This window comes from Cnephaeus nilssonii (assembly GCF_951640355.1).
Source record: "Cnephaeus nilssonii genome assembly, chromosome: X".
NCBI lineage: Eukaryota > Metazoa > Chordata > Mammalia > Chiroptera > Vespertilionidae > Cnephaeus > Cnephaeus nilssonii.
Window position 1 is genome coordinate 34550298 of NC_137071.1, and position 22267 is coordinate 34572564.

A 22267-nucleotide genomic window follows, 5' to 3' on the forward strand; every position below is an offset into this window, starting at 1 on the left:
TTATAGGTCCTATCTAATTACCAAATATTTTCAGAATGGAGTATGATTTTAAAATTTTGAAAGTAATATCCATATTCCTAAAGTCAAGTCCACTTGCCAGTTACATAATGTGATATAATAAAATTTCAACCCAGCAGAAGAGTTTGGCATTACTTTTGGTTGTAGTAATTAGACCTGACCTATAATTATTGAACAAATCAGCATATATACAGTAAATGCTCAAATAAATGTATTTGGCTGTATTTAGTACATTAATCTATTCTTAGTATCATTAGCTTCAAATCTTTCAACTTATTCATACCATAGAAAAATAATCATAGGAGAAACCATATTTGGATCTAAAGACAATTCTCGTACCTAGAAGGTGGATTCTAGCATTAACTCACCACCATTATTTGTTGTTTGATCACTGACTTCCTCTTGAATAGCTGGAAGGGAAGGCTTTGTGGTAAGAGGTGTTTCAGTCTTAAACATGGACTCCATCCTGATATGGGTATTGATGTAGAAGGACTTCTGAAAGGACTCAAGGGTGAAGTAATAGATGAAAGGGTCAAAGCAACAGTTAAGAGTTGCAAGGCACAAGGTGATTGGGTACATAATTTTAGCAAATCTTTCCAAAAAGCAATTGGTAATGGCTTGAGAGCGCACCAGGGCATACAGGAAGAGAACAGAGTTGTAGGGTACAAAACAGACCACAAAGATTGCCATATGCACTGTGATCATCTTCAGCACTTTTTTCTTATTGGTCCCAATTTGAGACAGTGTAGCAGGCTTGCGGAGGGTTCTCAGCACCACAGAAGAACAAGAGACATTCAATATCAGAGGAATGATGAAGCCAACAACTTCAATAAATATGGTGATCTTGGACAAATAAGTCTTCCAAACACGTTTGGAGAAGCCCTCAAAGCAGGTTGTGGTTGTATTGTTGACATTAGTGGTTGAGAACAAGGAGGCTGAAATACCACCACTGAGGACCAGGATCCAGACTCCAGCACACACAATGGCAGAATTCCTCCTGGTCCTAATGGTACGAGATCTGAAGGGATAAACAATGGCCAGGAAACGATCCACGCTAATACAGGTGAGGAAGAGCATGCTCCCATAGATGTTGGTAAGGAATGCAGTCCCAGAGATCTTGCAGAGAGTGTCACCAAAAGGCCAGTGGCGATTGAAATTGTAAAATATTTTGAAAGGTAGAGTGCAGACAAAGAGCAAATCGGAGAGGGCCAGATTGGTGATAAAAATAGCTGTCTCACTTCTCATTTTCATGCGGAAGCAGAAGACAAACAGAGAGGCACTGTTGGTTATCAGACCCAGGATGAATACAACACTGTAGACAGCACCATTCAGATTATACTTGAAGGAATCATCAACAATACAAGTATTATTGGCAGTAGCATTGCCCAACCTGGGTCTTAGGCTTGAATTCAAAACTTGGAATTGGAAGTCAATGAATCTTCCGTCACCCATGGATTTATTTCAGGAGGCCTGCTGGCTGCAGGGTTCACCACTCTCACACTAGGGACTAGTAGGAAATGTTTTCCTCCTATGGGAGAGAAGATGTTATGAATCATCAAACCTGCCTTCCATCCATTATTTCTGTGGAGTAAAAGATATTCTGTCTACCGAGATTGAAAATAACATTCAATTTTATTTGACAAGTACCTTTTGACCACCTATCATATGTTAAAAAGTACTCTAAGAGTATGTTGCAGGAGTGGAAGAGATCACATTGAATACAATAAGTGGAGTACTATAGCATTGCAATGAAAAGGAATGAGATGTTGTGTTTACATGACAGACAGAGCTATTGGGGGATGAGGTTCAGGAGAGGGAGGAGAGACTCTGATAATTAAAACAACACTAATACTTTGAAATTTATATGGCAGTTTTTAGCTTTCAAAAGCATGTTTTATTTGATTCCCACAAGAACACCATAAGATACACAAGACAAGAATTGTTCACCATATAACAGAAGCAGAAACTGAGGCTTATGTAATTTAGAATTACAGTAATGTCAGAATCGGAAGAATCCACAAATGATATAGTCAGAACCAGAGTTGAGTTTTTTTTTTTTAATTCCTAACCAAATGATTAAGCTACTCTAAATTGTATTGTCTACTCTCCAATATTACTAAACTTCAATGTATGAGTATTAGGTCTATTGCACAAGACCACAGGTGGATATGGGACCTCCAGGACTTGCTCTTAAAACAGGTGAGACTAAATTCCTGAATTGAACTGTTGATTCATATTTTTCTTTTAAAACATGAGTTCTGAGACCAGGGATCCCTCAGTTAATTAAAGCTTCCAGCTAACACTTTCTTTACTGTATCACATTGTCTTTCTAGAGAGATAATTCACATAATGATCTCAGCATTTGCCTCCTGTTGATTGTAATCCCCTTTCCAAACTTCTCTCATGCTAAACCCTAAGCCTAGGACAAGCATGTCAAACTCAAAGGCTAACACGGGCCAAATAAAAAAGGCTTAAGTTTATGTGAGCTGCAAAAAAAACAGAAGCTTCAATTTTCATAGAAACGTAGGTTTATTTTGATAGAGACATGCTGAATACAAAGGGCTGAAATAAATGAGTCATCTACACTAATAAAAGAGAAACATGCAAATTGACTGTCCCTCCACTACACCGACCAGACAATCAGGAGTGAGTATGCAAATTAACCCAACAAATATGGCAGCGGCCACGGAGCTGAAGTGAGCAGGAGGCTTGGGTTGCCCCCAGCAATGGAGGAAGCCAAGCTTCCAGCCCCACCTAGCCTCAGCTCAAGGAGGGGCTTGAGAAAAAAAAAAGGAGGGGCTGGGAGTCTGGGTTGCTGGGGGGCGTGGCCAGCCTGAAAACAGCCATCAGCCCCTTCCCAGGTTGGCCAGGCACCCCAGCAGGGACCCCCACCCTGAAGGGGGTGTGGCCAGCCTAAAAACAGCCCTCACCCAGGCTGGCCACGCCCCAATCGGGTGAGGGTCCCTGCTGGGGGGGCTTGGCCAGCTTGCAAACAGCCATCAGCCCCTCACCCAGGCTGGCCAGGCACCCCAGTGGGGACCCCCACCCTGAAGGGGATATGGCCAGCCTGGAAACAGCCCTCAGCCCCTCACCCAGGTTGGCTAGGCACCACAGTGGGATCCCACACCCTGAAGGGGCTGTGGCCAGCCTGAAAACGGCCCTCAGCCCCTTACCCCGGCTAGCCACGCCCCCATGGAGTAAGAGTCCCTGCTGGGGGCCGTGACCAGCCTGCAAACAGCCATCAGCCCCTCACCCAGGCAGGTCAGGCACCCCAGCGGGAACCCCCACCCTGAAGGGGGTGTGGCCAGCTTGAAAACAGCCCTCAGCCCCTCACCCAGGCTGGCCACGCTCCCCCAGCAGGGACCCTCATCCCATGGGGGTGTGGCCAGCCTGAAAACCACCACAGGCCCCTCTCCCAGGCTGCCCCACGCCCGAAGGGAACCCCCACCCTGATCCGGGACACCCTTCAGGGCAAACCAGCCAGCCCCCACCTGTGCACCAGGCCTCTATCTATACTAATAAAAGGGTAATATGCTAATTAGACTGGGAGACCTTCCAGGAGACCTTCCAGACATTATTCTGGACAAAGCCATGGTGGCAGGGCCATGGTAGAGGTGGTTAGAGGCCAAAAGGGGAGGGTAGTTGTAGGTGATCAGGCCAGGATGGGATGGCAGTTGTGAGTGATCAGGCTGGTGCAGGGGGTTGTTGGTGGTGATCAGGCTGGTGGGGGGCAGTTGGGGGTGAGCAGACCAGCAGGGGGGCCAGTTGGGGGCAAACAGGTCAGTGGGGAGGGATGGTGGGAGCGAGCAGGCCAGAAGGGGGGCAGTTGGGGGGAAGCAGGCCAGCAGGGGGGCAATTGGGGGTGAGCACACTGACACGGGGGGCAATTGGGGGTGATCAGGCCAGTGGCACGGGGTAGTTGAGGGCAAGCAGGCCGGCAGGCAGAGTGGTTAGGGGCAATCAGGCAGGCAGGCAGGTGAGCGGTTAGGAGCCAGCAGTCCCAGATTGCGAGAGGGATGTTCGACTGCCGGTTTAGGCCCATTCCCTATAAACCGGCAGTAGGACATCCTTCGAGGGGTCCCAGATTGGAGAGGGTGCAGGCTGGGCTGAGGGACACCCCCCCATGCATGAATTTCGTGCACCGGGCCACTAGTCATTAACATAAAATAATAGAACATTTTAATAAAAATTAATATTTTTTCTTGAATATTAACTTTCCAGACACTGAATAACTGCACAAATTAATATGCATAACACAAATAAACCTATTTTTCTTGTTCTCCGAAAGCGAAATATTTCCTGTTGTGCACACCAAACAAGTCAGTACAAGATTAATGACGTGGAAATCAGCTGCTAAAATATTCGCTGCTAGTATTAGTGGAGAGAAATGGTGCGCCTGCGCGTAAGGCGCATAAGGGAAATGAATGCAACACGATTCTAGTAATCAGTCATTAGCAAACGTTGTAGTTCATTGTTAATAGTTATGTATAACTGAACATTGTAAAAATTAAGTTACAAAATTTTTATTAAAACATTTCTAACATACTGTTATATTGGCTGGGCCGCAAAAATATTCATTGTGGGCCAGAAGTTTGACATGCTTGGCCTAGGATGTCCTCCTTCTCTCTCTCCCACTGCCCATTCCATCACTTATTTTCATGCCTTCAGCTCCTAATATGGCCTTGGTCAATAAAGCCTTTTCTGATGAACACAAGTGAAATGTATGCTCACCTAGCTAGTTACATGCCCTCTGCCTGCCACCACTTGTACATGTGGTAGTCACTGACTTAATCACTATGTTGGGTAACTAGGCCAACATTGTTCAAAGGTACATATAGGAATCGTACTAACCTCCTAGGTTAACAGCTGCCATTGGACAAAAACTGTCTTTCAAATGTTCTGCAATACACTATAGACAAGTAGCTGCTTAATGAATTCTTTTCAATGAGGAGGATATGGAATAAACGTGCTCTTTGTCCCCTGGTATAGCCAGTAATGGGTTTTTACATAATTATATTTTAAAATGTGAAAGGCATTTCTTTGAAGTGATTCCTACTTATGTCACTTTTTCCTCTCAACTCCCAATGAACAGGTCAAAGACACTTTCTATATAACAAAAAAGGGAGTGGATGGGGGGAATGTGCCAGCATTATAGAGGCCTGAAATCACGTCAGTGTTTGGCTTGAGGGGAAAAAAAATGGTTTGAGGAAAAAAGAAATTCACTCACTATAGTGCCTATAGGGAAAGATGACCTTGAAAAATGCAGGATGCAAAGAGTTGTCATTTTCAATAGCTGAAGTTTTCAAATTAATATTTGGAATCTGGCTATTTCTGAATTCTTATTTAACAAATCTTTATGAAGTGCTTCCCCTAAGCCTAACACTACACTAAGATCATATTCCTTCTTGACCATTTTATCTCATAAGCCCAGCTCAAATTTGCTAGAGGCAACTTTGATATATAGAAGCAGGAATCTGAGCCAAACAAGGTCCCAGATAGGAAAAAAAGGCAGATGAGAAAGAGGCAAATAATAGGTGGGGAGAGCAGAATAGGAGATCGGAAAGGAAGTAACAGAGAAAAAAAATAGGAGAATTGAGAGAAAGAGAAGAAAGGGTGAAATAAAAACGATGTTGCTGGGGAGAGGTCAGTGCCGTCATCTAATTTGTATCTAGGACCTCGGGAGGTGTTTCTATTTCACAATTACTCCAATCCTATCCTCTGTATCTTGCTTCATCTCAAACATTTCAATTTTATCATGAAGAAGTACAATATGCAATAACTCTGCTTAAGGCCACTGAAACTGATTGGAAAAATACAGGAATAGATTAGAAAATATCAGTCAATGGATTTCATATTTTACTTTGGGAGCTGTAGACCCAAGTTATTGCAGATTGTTTCACCAATGGGATGGCAGAAACAAAAAGAGAATTGTGAATGTGTCAACTGCTTAAACCACTTTACATACTATTTTTAACACCCCAAATCACTATCCATTACTCTAGAGGTCTTTTTTAATTGTTGAAAGAAATAAAAATCTAACATAGTTGCACAATCTAAAATAAATATGGGACTGCAAAAGCCAACATTAAAATCAAGCTTCATTTGCTATTATTTGCTTGCACCTGCCTTCTATAATAAACTGACAATAAGTGTTTTTTTTTAATTTGGAAAATGCTTTCATAATAGAAGTCTTTTTACCCCACCCCAGAGTTCCTCCAGTCTGCCCAATGGTGAGCCATTTACACAGCATGCTTCTAGCTCTCTGACTATGTGTTATTTTGTACTGCCCAAAATGGTGTGCTTGAAATAGGTGAGCTCTGTCTCCCCAGTTTTGCATCCAGTTTTATGTCTCCCAGAACATATGCATTATACCCACAGCATGCATTCTGCAAATGCCTAATATGTCTGCTTTGCTGCTTTGAGTAACCAAATATTGTGGGAGAGAAAGGACCACAGACAAGAAAGCATTACAGTCTCAATCCTGAAAAGAGGGCATGGGAAACTGCCACTAAGACCCTATTCATAGCTTTCCCTGTTTAAACACACAGCACCTTTGCGGTCTAGCAGTGAAGGTGTGGTGATGGGACTTAACACAGCATTGGAAGCAAGGAGTTCTATTTCTGACTCAGACACTGGTTCACTCTGTAACTTACGTATACAGTTTCTCTTCCCTGTATAAACATACCTCTGAGCCTCACAGCTGATGTTAGGAAGATTCAATAGGGCTTATGAAGAGGTTTATGTGCTTGCAAGTATTCAGTTCTACCTAACCACAAATAAACATTATATAAGCTTTTATCTTTCTCCCTCCCCTGACACAACTGGACACCTTTGACTGTCTTTCTTGCTGAACTTCTTATTTGCAACACATCATTCTCCTAACACCATGTATACCAAGAGAACCCCTCTTGAGTTTCAACCTTAACAACACAATTTTCTCATAAAAGGACAATCCAGGAGGGTGCTCCAAATGAGTATCTCCCACTGAGCTATGGTTTAAAAAAATCAGAGAGGTATTTGGCTTTTAAGCTGATTCTGAAGGAGAATCAACAGCATTCAAGAAACAACTTCTCTTTTTGGACTGGCTCCTTTCTTTTCACAAAAACAGCAGTGTTTTTAACCACTAGATTTTCCTAAATGGATAACATATTGTGCACTGAATGGAGGCAAAGGGCCAACTCTTGAGCTTCAGATGAGATCAAGAAGAAAAAAAAAAAAAAAGGCTGACGCAGTTAATTACATCTTCCACTGCAAGTAGCATTAGACTATTGTCTTGTGGAGACCATTGTACCCAATTATTCCAACAATTAATCACCTAGAGGGGTCAGAATACTGGGTGGATGCATTTTCATTGACAATGGGCAGGAAGCAGGTCACCTGGAGGTTGACCAAAGAGAAATCTGACCCCAATGAATTTTTAACTCTGACCTACACATATGGAGCCAATTCGGACAGTTCATACTAGTGTTCACAATTCTTTTCTTTTTATAAACATTTATAATGTTAATGAAATATACCGTGTTTGGAATCTTTGGGGCTCTTGGAGGAAGTGGAGTTAGACTTTTGGCCCTATTAAAATACATACCTAAATTATTCCACTTTACTAATGCTAAACTTTCAGATGATGTGTTAAAAACAAAGCTCTAAATTCTGACATATGTCCAGTAGGCTAGAAAGGCTGGCTTGCTTTTGTTCCCTACAGAAGAAAATCCAGAGAAAAACAAAGCCTGGAAGACAGAGTATACTTAAATTCTCTTGCTTTGCTCCCTTTTTCATGAGCTCAGGGTCAGTTCAGAGTGCTGCTAATCCCCAGAACATTTCCTCTTTCTACTCTGAAGCTTAGGAACATTGACACAATGGTTTTTAGAGGAAGCTGAAACCTATTGTATCCTGGCCTATAAATATCTAGCAGTGAGGTAAATGAAAAAATACAAAAATGTTGCAAAAAATACAAATCAAAACCATCATGTGGGGGGATGAGAAGAGATAAACCAAAGAACTCACATACTTATATGCATAGCCTATGGACACAGGCAATAGGGTAGTGAAGACCTGGGGGATGGGTAGGGGCTGGGAGGAGGGGGGAAAGAGGGGGAAATGGAAGCTATCTGTAATACTATCAACAATAAAAATATATTTTTAAATGAAAAAAAGAAAATTAAAAAAAAACACATCATGCTGGAGTAATAGGGAATATGTACATGCTATTGTTCCTCAGATGAGTTACTACTAACAGATAAGACTTCTTAACGAAATCTTCTAGACCAAGTCAGAAGGACAGGTCACAATCATACCCATGGTTCCAACTGATGTAACTATGCATTAATTGATGTTTCATAATAGTTTTCAAAACATAACCCAGCCTTATGACATTACATATGGAGGAAACCATAGGTAAATATTTCACTCCAGAACTGAGGTGGGAAATTGATCTGTATGAGGTCTCATTTCAAACAAGCCTCCCCATGTGTGTCAATTGCTTAGATTGATATGCCTTGTTTAATTTTTTATTTTTTATTGAGTTTATTGGGATTATATTGGCAATATAATCTTATAGGTTTCAAGTGTACAATTCCATAATACATAAACTGTATATTTACCATCCTAAGTCGTCTCCTTCCATCACCATTTATACCCCATTTACTCTCTTCTACCTGCCCCCATTCCCCTTTCTCTCTGGTAATTACCTTATTGCTATCTGTGTCTATAAGGTTTTTTTTCTCTCATAGAACAGACTGACATCCTTGTTTATTTTTGATTCAAGAATCAGTTAGCAATTTGCATATCAATTTATCTGATATTATTGGATATTGATCCTGATAATATGAATAAAAACCATGTCACCCATCTCTAAAGGTATATACCAGTGACACAGAGGGCTTAAAACCAAAGAACCAATATTCAGCTACACCAAAATTGTCTGGACTACAATAAACAATCACAAATCCTCATGGATTTTTATATTATATAATCTTTCATAAATTGGAAGTATTGGTTACAAAAAAAATTAAAGAATTATGAAGAAAGCTATTATCAGGAGATTGGTACTCACCGCATTAGTTCAAACCAAATTCTGGCACCAATTTTATCTGAGACTTGGGTGACCAAATAACTTTCTGTAGGCACTGTGGTTAGGTATTTCTTCCAATGGATGCTGTGAAATACAATTAGTCACAATAGTGTGACATCAAAAGACTTTTCAATAAAATATATGTCAAGATCATAGGGTAAAAAAGGATTAAATGATACAAATCAAAGTAAATGAGAGCCAACATATTTTAAAATGGTATCTGAACGTTTTGCATTTCATTATTACAGAATATCAGATAACGTTTTATTTTCCAAACCTGCTACTATTGTGCCATATTTTATTAGTTGTATTGATAAGCAAAAAGTCCATGAGTCTATGTAACCTATAATTGTTTAAAGATAACTAATGGCAAAAGGCATAAAAATACTTCCTCCACTTTCATAAGGAAATATACTGAATTAAAAATAACTGAACAGAGGAGGGGTTTTTTTTTTTTTTTTTTGGCCTGAAGTTATGTTGGTTCTTTGTTCTTTCTTTCTTTTTTTTTTTTCTTTTCTTTTTCCCTGGCAACAACTGTTACTGTTTGGCAAGAGCCTTGATAAGGGAAGAGGAAAGAAGACTGGAACAACAGGTGGAGACCCTATTGGCATGTCTCCAACCTGCACTCCCACCCCAGTTAAATTTATTTCTCCCTGAACTATAGTGATATGAACAAGGTTCCAAATTCTGGGCATTAGCACAATGACAATCACTGCTGCCTCTACTAGAATGAACTAGGCCTAACCAATATAGCATGTCTATAACATCTTAAAATCACAACTCAGCACAAAATACTTGTATAGAACCAGAAATAGTTGGCAATAAAATTCTTATAAGTAGCACCCACATTTGAACCCTACTCATTTACTGCCTAGAAAGTAGAGTCATCTGTTAGTGCCAAACTTATATTATTGTCACATCTCACCCTCTTCTAAACAAAGGTGGCCTAAACAAAGCAGGCTGCTAAATAATACTCCAACTTTCTTGAAATAATTTTTCTAATCTAAGAGAACTAAAATAAAAATAGTAAAATCATTAGACAATTTAAAATATATTTGAGATCACCTTGAATTGATTTTCACTCCTCCAGAGAGCAGTATTCCTGGAATGAAATGAATATTATTTTACTGGCTTATGAAGACAGAACTATTAACATTTCTTTTTTTATAGCTTTCAACATTTATACAGATTATTTAAAAAAACTTATTTTTATTTGGAATCCAAGCAAACTTAGAATTTCAAATACCCAGAAGTTTTCATATTTGTTATTAATTCAATAAAACCACATCCAGCCCCATCCATCACTAGCTAACTGTGTGAGAGCAAGTCACAATCCCTTTTTGGACCTCAATTTATTTTCTTCTTCTACCTTTTGCATTAATTGATAGCAACTTTCAACTGGTGCTATGGAATGGCCTCACTGACCCCTTTAGTCAGTTGTTTTCACCTGCTCCCATTTGTCACTGCACAAAAAAAAAAATGTAATCCCTCAAAGTGTGAAGTAAGGGGAATTCATTTTTGTTAGACTCAATGATATTATTCCTAGATTTATTTTATCTATTTTAATTGAAGTATAATTGACATACATTATATTAGTCTTATCTATACAACATAATAATTTGATATTTGTATTTCTTGCAAAAGGAAAACCACAGTAAGTCTGTCACCATATATAGTTTGGATACCTTTAATATCAGAAATATTATTAATTAGTTCTAATGTCTTCTTAATGCCCTCATTTCTCTCATATTCTGTCTTTATGCCCATATCAGTAGGCTTATAAGCTTTAACTATCTAGGTTTAGTCCTCAATCTTTGCTACCTGTTCCCTGGTCACCTAGTCAATTCTTTCCTCAAAATATAAGGTTATCAAAATATTTCAAAACATAACTAAATAATAAATCAATAGAATACTTATCCTATGTTTTGTTCTGATAAAATTACCTATCTACTAAAAATAAGGCTGGATTCCCAGTGGTAGGTGACCTCCTCCTATTAAGCTCCCAATTTTCAGTACTAATATTCAGTACAAATACATTATAGGTGTGTGTTTTTTCCTTCCCAGTTAAGGCCAAGAGAATACTAATATGTGATGACCGTACACACAGAAAAAAAAAAGCAACTACACAATTAGGCCCTGACCACACCACAGCAAGGGCAATAACTGTCACTGCATTTTCTCTCAAAGGAAATTGAATTAATGAAGCTCTAGCTAATTTTGGCCTAAGTGTTGTTGTTAGGCATCTTCCCAGTCCTCTCTTTAACTTACAGAGAGTACACATTCTGAAAGGATGATTTGATTGTTCCAATACTGCTTTCATTCGCATCTCTGATTGGCAGGAGATGCTCTAGAGTGTAGACGCCATCAAGTATCAGCTGAACTCATCCTTTATAGCAGGAGTGTAAACTTTTCATCTGTGACAAGGAAAAAGGATTGAAAAATCTGTGTTGATAGGATATGTTGTTTGGAATTTTGTTCTGAAAAATAAACATGTTTCAATGCCACTGGATAATTTGGAGCTTCAGTTTTTATTGTTGTCTTCATGTTAATCAAGGAAAAAGAAAGATGATATCATTTAGTAAGGTAGCAAAGTGAATAACCCAAAAAACCTCTGAAATGTTCTAAGATTTGGATTTATCTGGTTTTGTCCATGCTGGAATAATAATGAATTACATTACTATATTTCCTAAAACAAAGTAACTAAAATACAATATTTATCAGTTCAACAAGATCTTGTAGCTAAATTGTAAAAAAATATTCAGGACATACAAGAAGAGAATATTAAATGTCATATTATTGCATTTGTATAAAAAACAGCAATTAATTTAACATATAATAGTAAATTCAATTTATTCCAGAATTAGTTTTTCATTGAAATGTTTCTTCCTTTATAGTCAAGTTCATGAATTATTCAATATAGCAAATGTCACATTCTTCATAAATCAATTAAGCATCAAAGCATGCTCCATATAGTTTTCCTAGAAGAAATCTCATAATAGGAGCCACATTAGCTCACAATCAATTGCAAACCAAAGAAATATAAAGCTAGCCAAAAGAATTTCTAAGCTCTATTCTGTGTTTACATAAAACAACAGCCTGAAAATCCTGTATCTTTTCCACTGAAACAATATTATTGCCAAAACAATAGAAACTCTTCTTTTTCCCCCTCTCTTTTTAACCATTCGACACGACGATCTGTTCAGCACTTCAGAGTTGAAATCTAACTTCTTTCCCCAAACACTCAAAGCATTTCCACTGAAGTCTGTTACGCCGCCTCCACCCACCCCACCCCCACCCACAAACGCCCAAATCAAATCTTTCTCAAAGAGACTTACCCCAAGAAAGAGTATGCTAGATGAGAGAGTGTGCTCAAGCGGGTAGAAAATTAGCTAATAAGCATGTGAACGGGCAACTCGCACTTTAAAAGTGCATATTTTAATCCATTCTTTTTTACAGGGAAAGGTTAGCCCAGCCCAAAGTAGCAGACTCTGGGCTGCCACAGCTTTTTACAGCAAACCGCTCATTCTGAAAATGTGAGCTTATTTACATCTATCTCTTTCCCTTTGTTAAGAAATGGCCCTCTTGAATGCCTTAGCCGGCATGCCTTTAACAAACAGGACACAAGAAAAGGCCCAAACTCCCGGCTGAAGCTGAGGGCCGGGGGAACTTCTGGGGGTCTCAATAGGAAATGCTTTTCATTGGATAAGGAGGCACTATTGGGAGCCGAGACCCCGCCCAATCCCCTGTACTCCCTCATTCCCTTAGTCACCAATCCCTGGACTGAAGTTTTTCCTTAAAGAGCATTGCCCAGGAAAAGTAGTTTTCACAGTCAAGAATTAGCAGCTTAAGTGCTGCTTGGCAATATGAAAAGTGTCTCTCCTAACCAGTTAATCCACAGAGAAAGCCTGTGTGCCTGTCTTTGCTGCAGGACTGCTACCCCTCCACAATTCTAATGAGGAGGAGGAGGAGACAAACCGCCAAACTTGGAGGAGGGAATTAGGAGCAGCCCTTGTTTACTCTAATTTGTTTAAATAATTACAATATTGATAATAATAATTCGGGTGCAGGGAACGGCAAAAGTGAATGCTACCATAAATACATTCCTATTATACTATGTAGAATTAAACCTCACACCACCACAAAAAAATACAATTCAATATATATTCTCAGGGCCAGTGACATGCCCTGAGATGGAGATGGGGAGACTGAGGATCCCAGAACTCTAATACCCATCCTCCATGAACTAAGGAGTACTCTGTGGCAAAAGGAGGGTCTGTACTTCTCTTAAATAACTGCCTGGCAGGAAGTCTAATTACCATTAAATTTTCAAAGTCTTACTCAAAATCAAAATAAATAGTACAGCTGCAATTTGTTTATAATGGGGAGTTATCTTCAACTGTACTAGTATACCTCCCCTCCACCCCCTGCCCCGTAAGTTATTTTTCTATAGCTTGACTTCCTTGGTCACTCACATTGCTTTTTTCCCCTTCCTATTTTTCCTCCTTCCCTCTCTCTCTCTGACATGAATCTGTTGCAGAAATGTACTCATCCATCTGTAACTTTATTGTTAGCCTTTCCCTTCTGCCAGCCCCCTCCCCCAGTCCTCTCTCCCCTATCCTCCACTCACTGCCAACACTGCCACCAACAATAACCCCTCTCCCTTCTCTAGAATGAAATTCTTAGACCAGGGAGAAGGTGCTTTCTCCAGTCATGCCCCTGGAGAATTGGGGAATCCTCTGCCTGCTTCAGGACTTAAGTCTGCGTAATTAAGCTGCCTCCCAAATAAAACATGCTTCAAGTTTCTGTATTCTCCCTCATTCTTCAGTTCTATTGTGGCTGTTCTCACTACCAGTCAAGGCCAGTAAACAAGTGAGTGTGAAGCTAATAGTAGTCTTATTGTCACTGATTCTGAAAAGTACTTCTCTGTTGTCTCTCCACCCCCACCTCTAGTCCCTGTTCTTTCTGTCACCTCTCCACTTACCTCAGGTATGTCTATATCTATCAATTGCTGATATAGACTGTATCTCCACAAAGTGGTCATTTACCCACTCTGAGCTAGGACTAGCTCTGAGTGCATTTATTAATCTACAAGAAAAAGATAACAGTCACTGCCTTGTAGTGCCTCACAGTCTAGCTGGAGACATAAGACATGTGAAAGTATGAGATACCAAAAGCACATTTAAAAAAAATACTAAAGGAGTTATATGGAGAATAAGTTTTATAATGGATCAGAGGATGGAGATAAAGTCCCAAGGACAGGGGAGGGCTTCCCAGAGTAAGTGGAATTTGAGCAGGACTTTGATGGTGATTATTATTTAAATAAGCCAAGAAAAGAAGAGGAAATCTTTCCAGGTGGTCAGATCCAAGTGACCAAATGCAGGAGGTGTGAAGTGAGACAAGGTGAGAAGGAAACTGGCTTGTGAAAAAAAAATAAGAAAGGTAAGGAGAAGAGCTTTGGAGGGGGCAGGGAGGGGAAGTGCTCAATTGTTGCAACTCAATGCACTATAGTGATTAAAGTCAACCTATAAACATGGTCACTATCTGCCTATATGACAGACCAGCTCACTATAATTCTCCTTTTTGGGTTAATATCTCTCAGTCTTCCAATTCATCTCCCTTAATTTGTCCCTAAGGAACTCAACTACTTTTCTAATTAATCTCATAAATGACTCCCAGGTCTTTTACCATATCACTGGGTTGCATGCCCTTTTAGCTTCACTTTTCCTTTATCTGAGCTCTAGACTCACTCACCCACTTTCATATTCCTAAAATGAAATATGATCCCTCACACTCTGGACATTTTCACAAGCTATTCCCCCTGCCTGAAACACTCTTCCCTTCCTTAGCCTCCACTTCAAGTTAATTCTTATTCTTCCTTCAGAAATTATACCAGTAATCATGCTTCAGGGAACCCTTCCTTAACTCCTACTTTAGGTCATAGCCATTTATTATATACTCATACAGCATCATGGACCTTTCCTTCAATGTATTTATCATAAGTATAATTTTATATGCTGTTGTGTAATTTTTTATTTGTGTGAAATTTTGATTGTCAGTTTCTCTGAACCGTAAACCCCAAGGGGATAGCGTCCATATCCGCTTAATACAAAATTAATAATGATAGTGTTCACAAAACCTCTTCTCCCTCATTTTCTCTCTTGTCTAAGCAAAGTAGCAGTGTCCCTTTTCTAAAATTATTAACTGAAAATATGTGCTATTTCATCCATTTACAAACAAGTCCACATCAAGTTGTTATTTTAGAACAAAGAGTACATACAAATAAAGAAAAAAAGTCCCATGAACAAGAAAGTACTGAATCTTATTCATTACCATTCCCTTTTGCCCTCACCTCACTCTGCTACAAACATTCTAGTTTTGCCTGTTCTAATATTTGTAAGGTAGAAGGGAGAAAATTTAAAATTTTTCCAGGGTGTTCTCCAAGCTGCCAGTTAATAGCTACAAAGTGTAACCCAAAAAGTCCTATAAAAATAGCCTTCATTAAGTTTCTGATGTCTTTCCTACTGAGGGAAAAATGAATATGCAGCTGAAAAAGTACATTCAGAAATACCTGGGGGAGTAAGCATTTCATTTTTATCTGTTCAAAAAGAGAGCAACTGAAATATGACTAACTTCCTACAGGGAATTTACATACTTGAATAAGAATAGTCAGAGGCTTCAGACCTTCACACTCCAAACCCAAATCAATTTTTCTTCCTGCCAGTCATAACAAAAGACTGAGTGAATTCACCCCAAGTACCAGAGACTCATCACTGTGCTAGTTTCCTTAGAAACAGTACAAATGTAACTATGCCTATGGCTTAGGGTAAGACTAAGAGTTTTGGTAACACTCTTATTGTCTAAATGAACTCAGTGCCTATATAAACCTGAGCAGTGATCTAGAAAAGGAAGCCATTTAATTACTAATTTTGAATTAATTATCAAATGCATTGAGGCCTTTCACAAAACAAAAAAAGGTGAGACCCTGGGTTCTACAATCTTTCTCTTTTTAATAGTCTTCTTCTGCTCCAATAGGGAAAAGATCATTATTTCTGATTCCAATGCACTTTATAACACTGGACACTACATCTCTGAAAGGGTAAAAAACATTTTTTAAGCACAGACCCTGGAAAATTTTTAGCACATACTTCACACTGGAGCACCATTACCTGTTACTTGTTTCTCTAGCAACTGAAATTTTCTTCTCACTACCTGAACAAGTTAGATAATAGCAATATTCCAATGCTACAAGGCAAGGTTGGTAGTTAGAGAAAATGAACATTTCAAAGAGATTGATAAAGTGCCTAGAAGCCTAAAATGTTTGGTATAGGTAAGAAAAATATCAAGGTAGTAATAATAATAATGGCAATAGAAAACTTCTTGAGCATTATTATATGCCAGGCATTCTTCTAAGTGCATTACTTATATTTATTTACCTAATCTGCACAACTCCTATTTTATACTTAAGAAAAATCAGGTGCAAAATAATTAAGGACTTGTCCAAAACCACACAGCTAGTAATTCTTCCATTAGTTCTGATCATTTTGGGGTTGATAATCGTGGCCACATTTATTTTAAAGGAGCACTTACAACTCTGTCCAAATTATCTTTTTCATGAGCAAATATAAGGATCTGCAAACTGCTCAGTAGAAACAAACAAATCCCACTAACAGAATATGTTGCTTTTGAACCATTTTAATATTTGTAAGTCTTTGGATCTGGATATGTTATTATAAGGCCTAAAGTAACAGGCTAACTCTAAAAGCACAAGCAAAAAATGACTTAACTAAGACAATAAAACAAATAGTAAAACCAAGTGTTTTGACATTACATTATTATAATTTTGAAGCAGATTTTAATGAGTTGACCTAAATATTGGAAAGCCAAGAGTACTCACTAAGAAAGTAACTTAAAAATATAGTAAAAATCATTAAAGGAAAAAAAAGTACACTAGAAAATAGCCACTCAAGACAAGAAGAGATAGTAAAAGAGGACAAATGACAGAAGCAGTATAGAAAACAAAACAAAAAACAACAACGTGGTATACAAAGTCACAACCATATCAATAATAGGTTTAAATAGGATTGACTAAATAATTCAACCAAAATGCATAGACTATAAGACAAATTAAAAACAAGATCCAACAATGTGCTGTCTATGAAGCATAGATTTTTAGATTCAAAACCACAAATAGTTTTAAAATATAAGGATAGAAAAAGATATACCTCACACACACAAAAAAAAAACTTACAGTGGCTATACTAACATCAGAAAAAGTAAGCTTATCATAAATACCTGTTGCTCTGGCCAGTGTGGCTCAGTTGGTTGAAGCATTGTCCCATGAACTGAAGGGTCATGGGTTTGATTCTTGGTCAGGGCACATACCCGGGTTGCGGGTTTGATCCCTGGTCAGGGGGTATACGAGAGGCAACCAATTGATGTTTCTCTCTCACATCAATGTTTATCTCCCTCTCCCTTACTCTCTCTCTAAAATCAATAAAAACATATCCTCAAATGATGATTTAAAAAAAATACTTATTAAAAATAAAGACATTTTATGATAAAATGGCCAATCTATCAGGAAGACTGTTATGATTATAATTATATATGCACCCATATACAGAGGCACAAAATACACGAAGCAACAACTTACATAATTGAAGGAATTAATATACAATGTAACAATAATTGTAGGAGACATAAGTTCCTCACTTTCAATAATGGATAAAATGACTAGACAGAAGATCAAGAAGAATATAGAATAATTGAAAAATACTATACACCAACTATACCTAATAGAATAATTCTATAAAACATTCTATCCAACAACAGCAGAATATACATTCTTCTCAGGTGCACATGGAATATTCTTCAGTATAGACCATATACATAGCATAAAACATATCTCAATAGATTTAACAAGATTAAAATCACACAATGTATGCTGATAGCCCACAGTGGAATTAAATTAGAAACCATCAACAGAAACAAATTGTGACTTTTTATGTAGAATAATATATACTTCTGAATACCACTGGGTAAAAAATAAGAATCATGAGAGAAAAGAGAAAATCATTTAGGATGAATAATTATGAAAACACAACATACCAAAATTTGCGTGATGCAACAAAAGCAGTTCACATAGGGACATTTAAAGTTGAAAATAACTGTATTTTAAAAAGAATAAAAATCTCAAAACAATGTCTTACTTTTCACCTTAAGACACTAAAAAAGAAGAATATAAACCCAAAGCAAGTACAATAATAATTATTAGAGCAGGCACTAGTAAAGTACAATGAAAACTAGAAATCATTATTAAAAGAAATTTAAGAATATATAAATAATGGAATGACAGCCTATATTTATGGGTGGGATGACATAATATTTTTAGGAGAGCAATACTTCTCAAATCTATCTATATATTCAAAGCATTACCTATCAAAATCCAACCTGAGTTCTTTGTAGAAAATGACAAGCTATAATACATATGGTGGTGATGTGCATGGGCAGGCTAAATAGCCATCATAGATGGTGATTTAAGAAAAATTGAATTTATTTAAGGAAAGGGGATGGGATATCCAAAGTAAAGGGCTGCACAACACTGAGCTAAGGGGACAGTGGGTTGATGATGGCAGCACCCAGCAGCTGGAGTCTCATCCTTATGTGCAGTCACTAGTGGGAAACGCTTGTTGTCGGTGGGTCTGGGGCTGAGTTGGTGGGCTTGGAATGTGCATGGAATACAAGTATGTGATCAGGTACCTTCAGGACAGTTTCAATTCCTTATACGGTCTGACTCCTGGTGTTCAGCAAGTTTTTCCTGGTCTTTTGTTCTCCTGTGACAGGAAGCTTACAAATAGCTGTTAAGGATTGTATTGCCCTATAGTCCTAACATTCCCCTCCTCTTTCTATTTGTTAGTCATTATTCTTAATCAGGGTGAAAGTCTCTCTCTTCTGTCAGTCATCCTAAGAAACAAGACTCCCAGTACTGTTGGCAGGGATATAAGAATAAACAGTTACCCCATGTATCAGAAAACAACAAGCTGGTAGATTAGTATGCCCCTTACTATAAGGGAGGTTGAAATAGTCAGAATAGTTTATATTGTAGTTATTAGAAAATGAAAGATAATAGCTAGAACATCTGGTAAAAGTCAGGCATTCACTACAGGGAGCTACTGAAGCAATCTTTAGAGAAAAAATTCCTGCATCCTTTTCCCCAAAAGTAAGTCCCAATGCATAAAGATCCCCCTATGTGACTTTCTTCCCAAAAATGAATAGAATGCATATAATTCTGTATATTAGCAATAGGTGTCCCAACTCCTACTAGGCAAGATGTAAAGGTCTGTTCTACACAGGTTCTTTCTTGAAGTGTTCCTTAGGTTCAGTCACACATTCTTCCCCTTCTGGCGCCCCTCCACTCCGGTGTGATGATCCAGGGCTTTACCCCTGCCAGCTTCAGAGCATTTGGAGTGGTGAAAAGCATGTCCCAGGGTCCTCTCCATGTTGATCATCTGGTGATCCAGTTTCTAGGTTTTGAGTAGAATTTTATTTCCTACTAAGAAGAAATGTAGAAAAAAAAATTCTAAATTCCACCATCATTAATTACCCAAGGCTGAAGAAACCTGTTGAGTGACTTGGGAGGTAAAAGCTGGTCCTGAGGCAGCGATAGCATCACTTGTCTGGTTTTGCTACTTTACTGGGCCTGGAGCTGAAATACAGCTGAGGCCTAGATGTTATCTTTAGGGAGGAAAAGGTCAGGGGGTCTAAACCACCCAACCAGCGACCAGCAATATGAAAGATCCTGAGTCCAAACCATATGACCAGTGATATGCTAGGGAAGGAAAAATTACCCTGGGGGGTGAGGTTCTTGTTTTCCCAACTTTTCCCCCTGCTACACATCCCGGGCTTTCTGCCCTGGTTAGTTTCTGTACCTGGCCCATCATTCTTGTTCTGGGGATCTGTCTAAAATCCTCCCCCTACTCAAGGATTTTTGACACTGAATTCTTTCAGAGAAAAAGGGGCACAGAGTTTCTTCTGTAACTGCTTCCTGCTGAAAGGAGGTGATGTTTTCCAGAGCAAAAAAATCCTTGCTTTCTGTCAGAGGGACAATGAGACCTGGGCACCAAAGGAGGTTGTGATGGTATTTAGGGGTGGTACTTCCTGAGTACAAGTAGGGCTTGTAATGAAGCATCCATCTTATATAAAAACTGCTGTTTGAAATTTTAACCCTGCTATTTGGCTTCTGTAGATGCTTGTTTGCTTAAATAATAAGGAAAATAAGACTACTCCCACTTCAGAGAGGCCATTAAACCTTCCCCGGACAAAATTATCAGTGCTGGCACCAGGCCAAGCCTTTGGTTGAGGTCTCAAGGCCCCAGCATATAGGGGCTTTTTAAGAACTTGCAAAGGGGGCCAGAAACACCCCATATTTGGGAGACAAAGAAGGTAAAAACATATAAATAGGGAAAATTCCTCCATGTGGGGGCCCAGAATTTGAGAGACATTTTCCTCTGGACCCGCACGTAATAAATGTAACTCCATCTCTCTAAGTATTGCTTGGTTCTTCTCCGGTTTTCTGTAACAGTAACTTGGTGTAAATAAACTCTGTTACACATTTTAGTATTATTAAGGCAAAAGTTAGAATGACAAGAATTATGACAAATGGTCTGGTGGAAGCAAAGAAAAACATTAGTTTGGAAGGTTCTAGCCAAATATTTAAGATAAATTGAGGATCCAGTTTAATTCATAGGTGAAAAATAAAGCTTTCAGTCTAATATTCACAACTGTGTATTATAGAGTCTATTGAAACACAATTTTCCCCCTAAAATCACTCTCACTTTTATTAAAGAGCCAAATTAAGATGAATTTATTTACTATATTAAGTTTAGTTTTAATTAGGCCTGGTTGTTTGCATAAACACAATAAGAAAAGCAATTAATTATATAGGCTTTTAAGGAGACATGTATACTACTATTTGTAATACTTTAAACAATAAAATAAAATTTAAAAAAATAGAAGCAGATAATTAGTCAAAAATTCATTATGTTAGCTTTTGAAATATTTCCTTAAACCTTGAACCAATTATACTATACAGTCATCCCTCAATATTCATGAGGGATTGGTTCCAGAATCCCCCCATGGATACCAAAATCCGTGAATGCTCAAGTCCCTCATATAAAATGGCATTGTATAAAAAAATGCTTTCTGGAATCTCATGATTGAGCTTTAATTAGCCTCTGAAGACAAAGAAGCTGAGCCACCTAGCTTCCACCAGGTTTTCCTGCAATACCTGTTGATGGTTGAATACCTCACATTCTTGAAGTCCTCAATGATGTCTTGAGGTTCCTTCCTTGCCATCTCTCAAGAAATCAACCTTCATTCCTTACCTGGAAAGACTGCAATGAACCACGTGATCAAGCAAGATACCAGGCTTTCTCCAGCAGCTCTTATTGGCTTTTTAAGGCTTTCTGGTGACATCCAGAACCAAGCATGTTTCTCTTAGACATGACATAAGCATTAAAATATATATATAAAAGCCTATGTGACCATCGCAACTGAACGGACTACTGAACAGGCTGCATGGGGCGACTAGGCCAGCAGGGGGGTTAGTGAGGGGTGACCAAATGACCGAGCAGCAGGTTGCATGGAGCGACCAGGTTGACAGGGGGGTCAGTGAGGGGCGACCAAATGACCCAGCAGAAGGCTGCGTGAGGCTACCAGGTTGACAGGGGGGTCAGTGAGGAGGGACCAAATGACTGAGCGGCAGGCTGCATGGGGCGACCAGGCTGGCAGGGGTGTCAGTGAGGGGCAAACAAACAACCAAGCAGCAGTCTGCGTGGGGTGACTAGGCCAGCAGGGTGGGGGTCAGTGAGGGGCAACCAAATGACCGAGTAGCAGGCTGCAGGGGGTGACCAGGCTGGTAGGGGGGTCAGTGAGGGAGCACCAAACAACTGAGCAGCAGGGGCAACCAGGCCTGCAGAGGGCTCAGTTGGGGTGACTAGGCCGGCAGGGAGGGCCAGTGAGGGGCAACCAGGCCAGCAGATGGGGGCAGTGAGGGGTGACCAGCCCAGCAGAAGGGGCAGTTGGGGGTGACCAGGCCAGCATGGGGGGCATTAAGGGGTGACCAGGCCAGCAGGGGGGCAGTAATGGTCGACCAGTCCAGTGGGGGGGCGAGTTAGGGGCAAC

At 39.3% G+C, this 22267-nt stretch overlaps 1 protein-coding gene across 2 annotated transcripts; it reads right to left on the reverse strand.

The window, feature by feature from the left end:
- Window positions 1-357: 357 nt before the first annotated feature.
- On the reverse strand, window positions 358-12528 carry LPAR4 (lysophosphatidic acid receptor 4; the record flags this gene model as incomplete). Of its 2 annotated transcripts, none has more annotated exons than XM_079764359.1 (4): window positions 12424-12528; window positions 10154-10190; window positions 9071-9172; window positions 358-1546 (listed from the first exon to the last, which is right to left on the reverse strand). In XM_079764359.1, exon 4 carries the CDS (start codon window positions 1468-1470, stop codon window positions 358-360), a length of 1113 nt encoding a protein of 370 aa, XP_079620485.1. In that variant the 5' UTR covers window positions 1471-1546; window positions 9071-9172; window positions 10154-10190; window positions 12424-12528. The 2 variants fall into 2 exon arrangements, with proteins under 2 accessions (XP_079620485.1, XP_079620486.1); XM_079764360.1 differs by lacking the exon at window positions 12424-12528 and adding an exon at window positions 11357-11474.
- Window positions 12529-22267: the final 9739 nt, after the last annotated feature.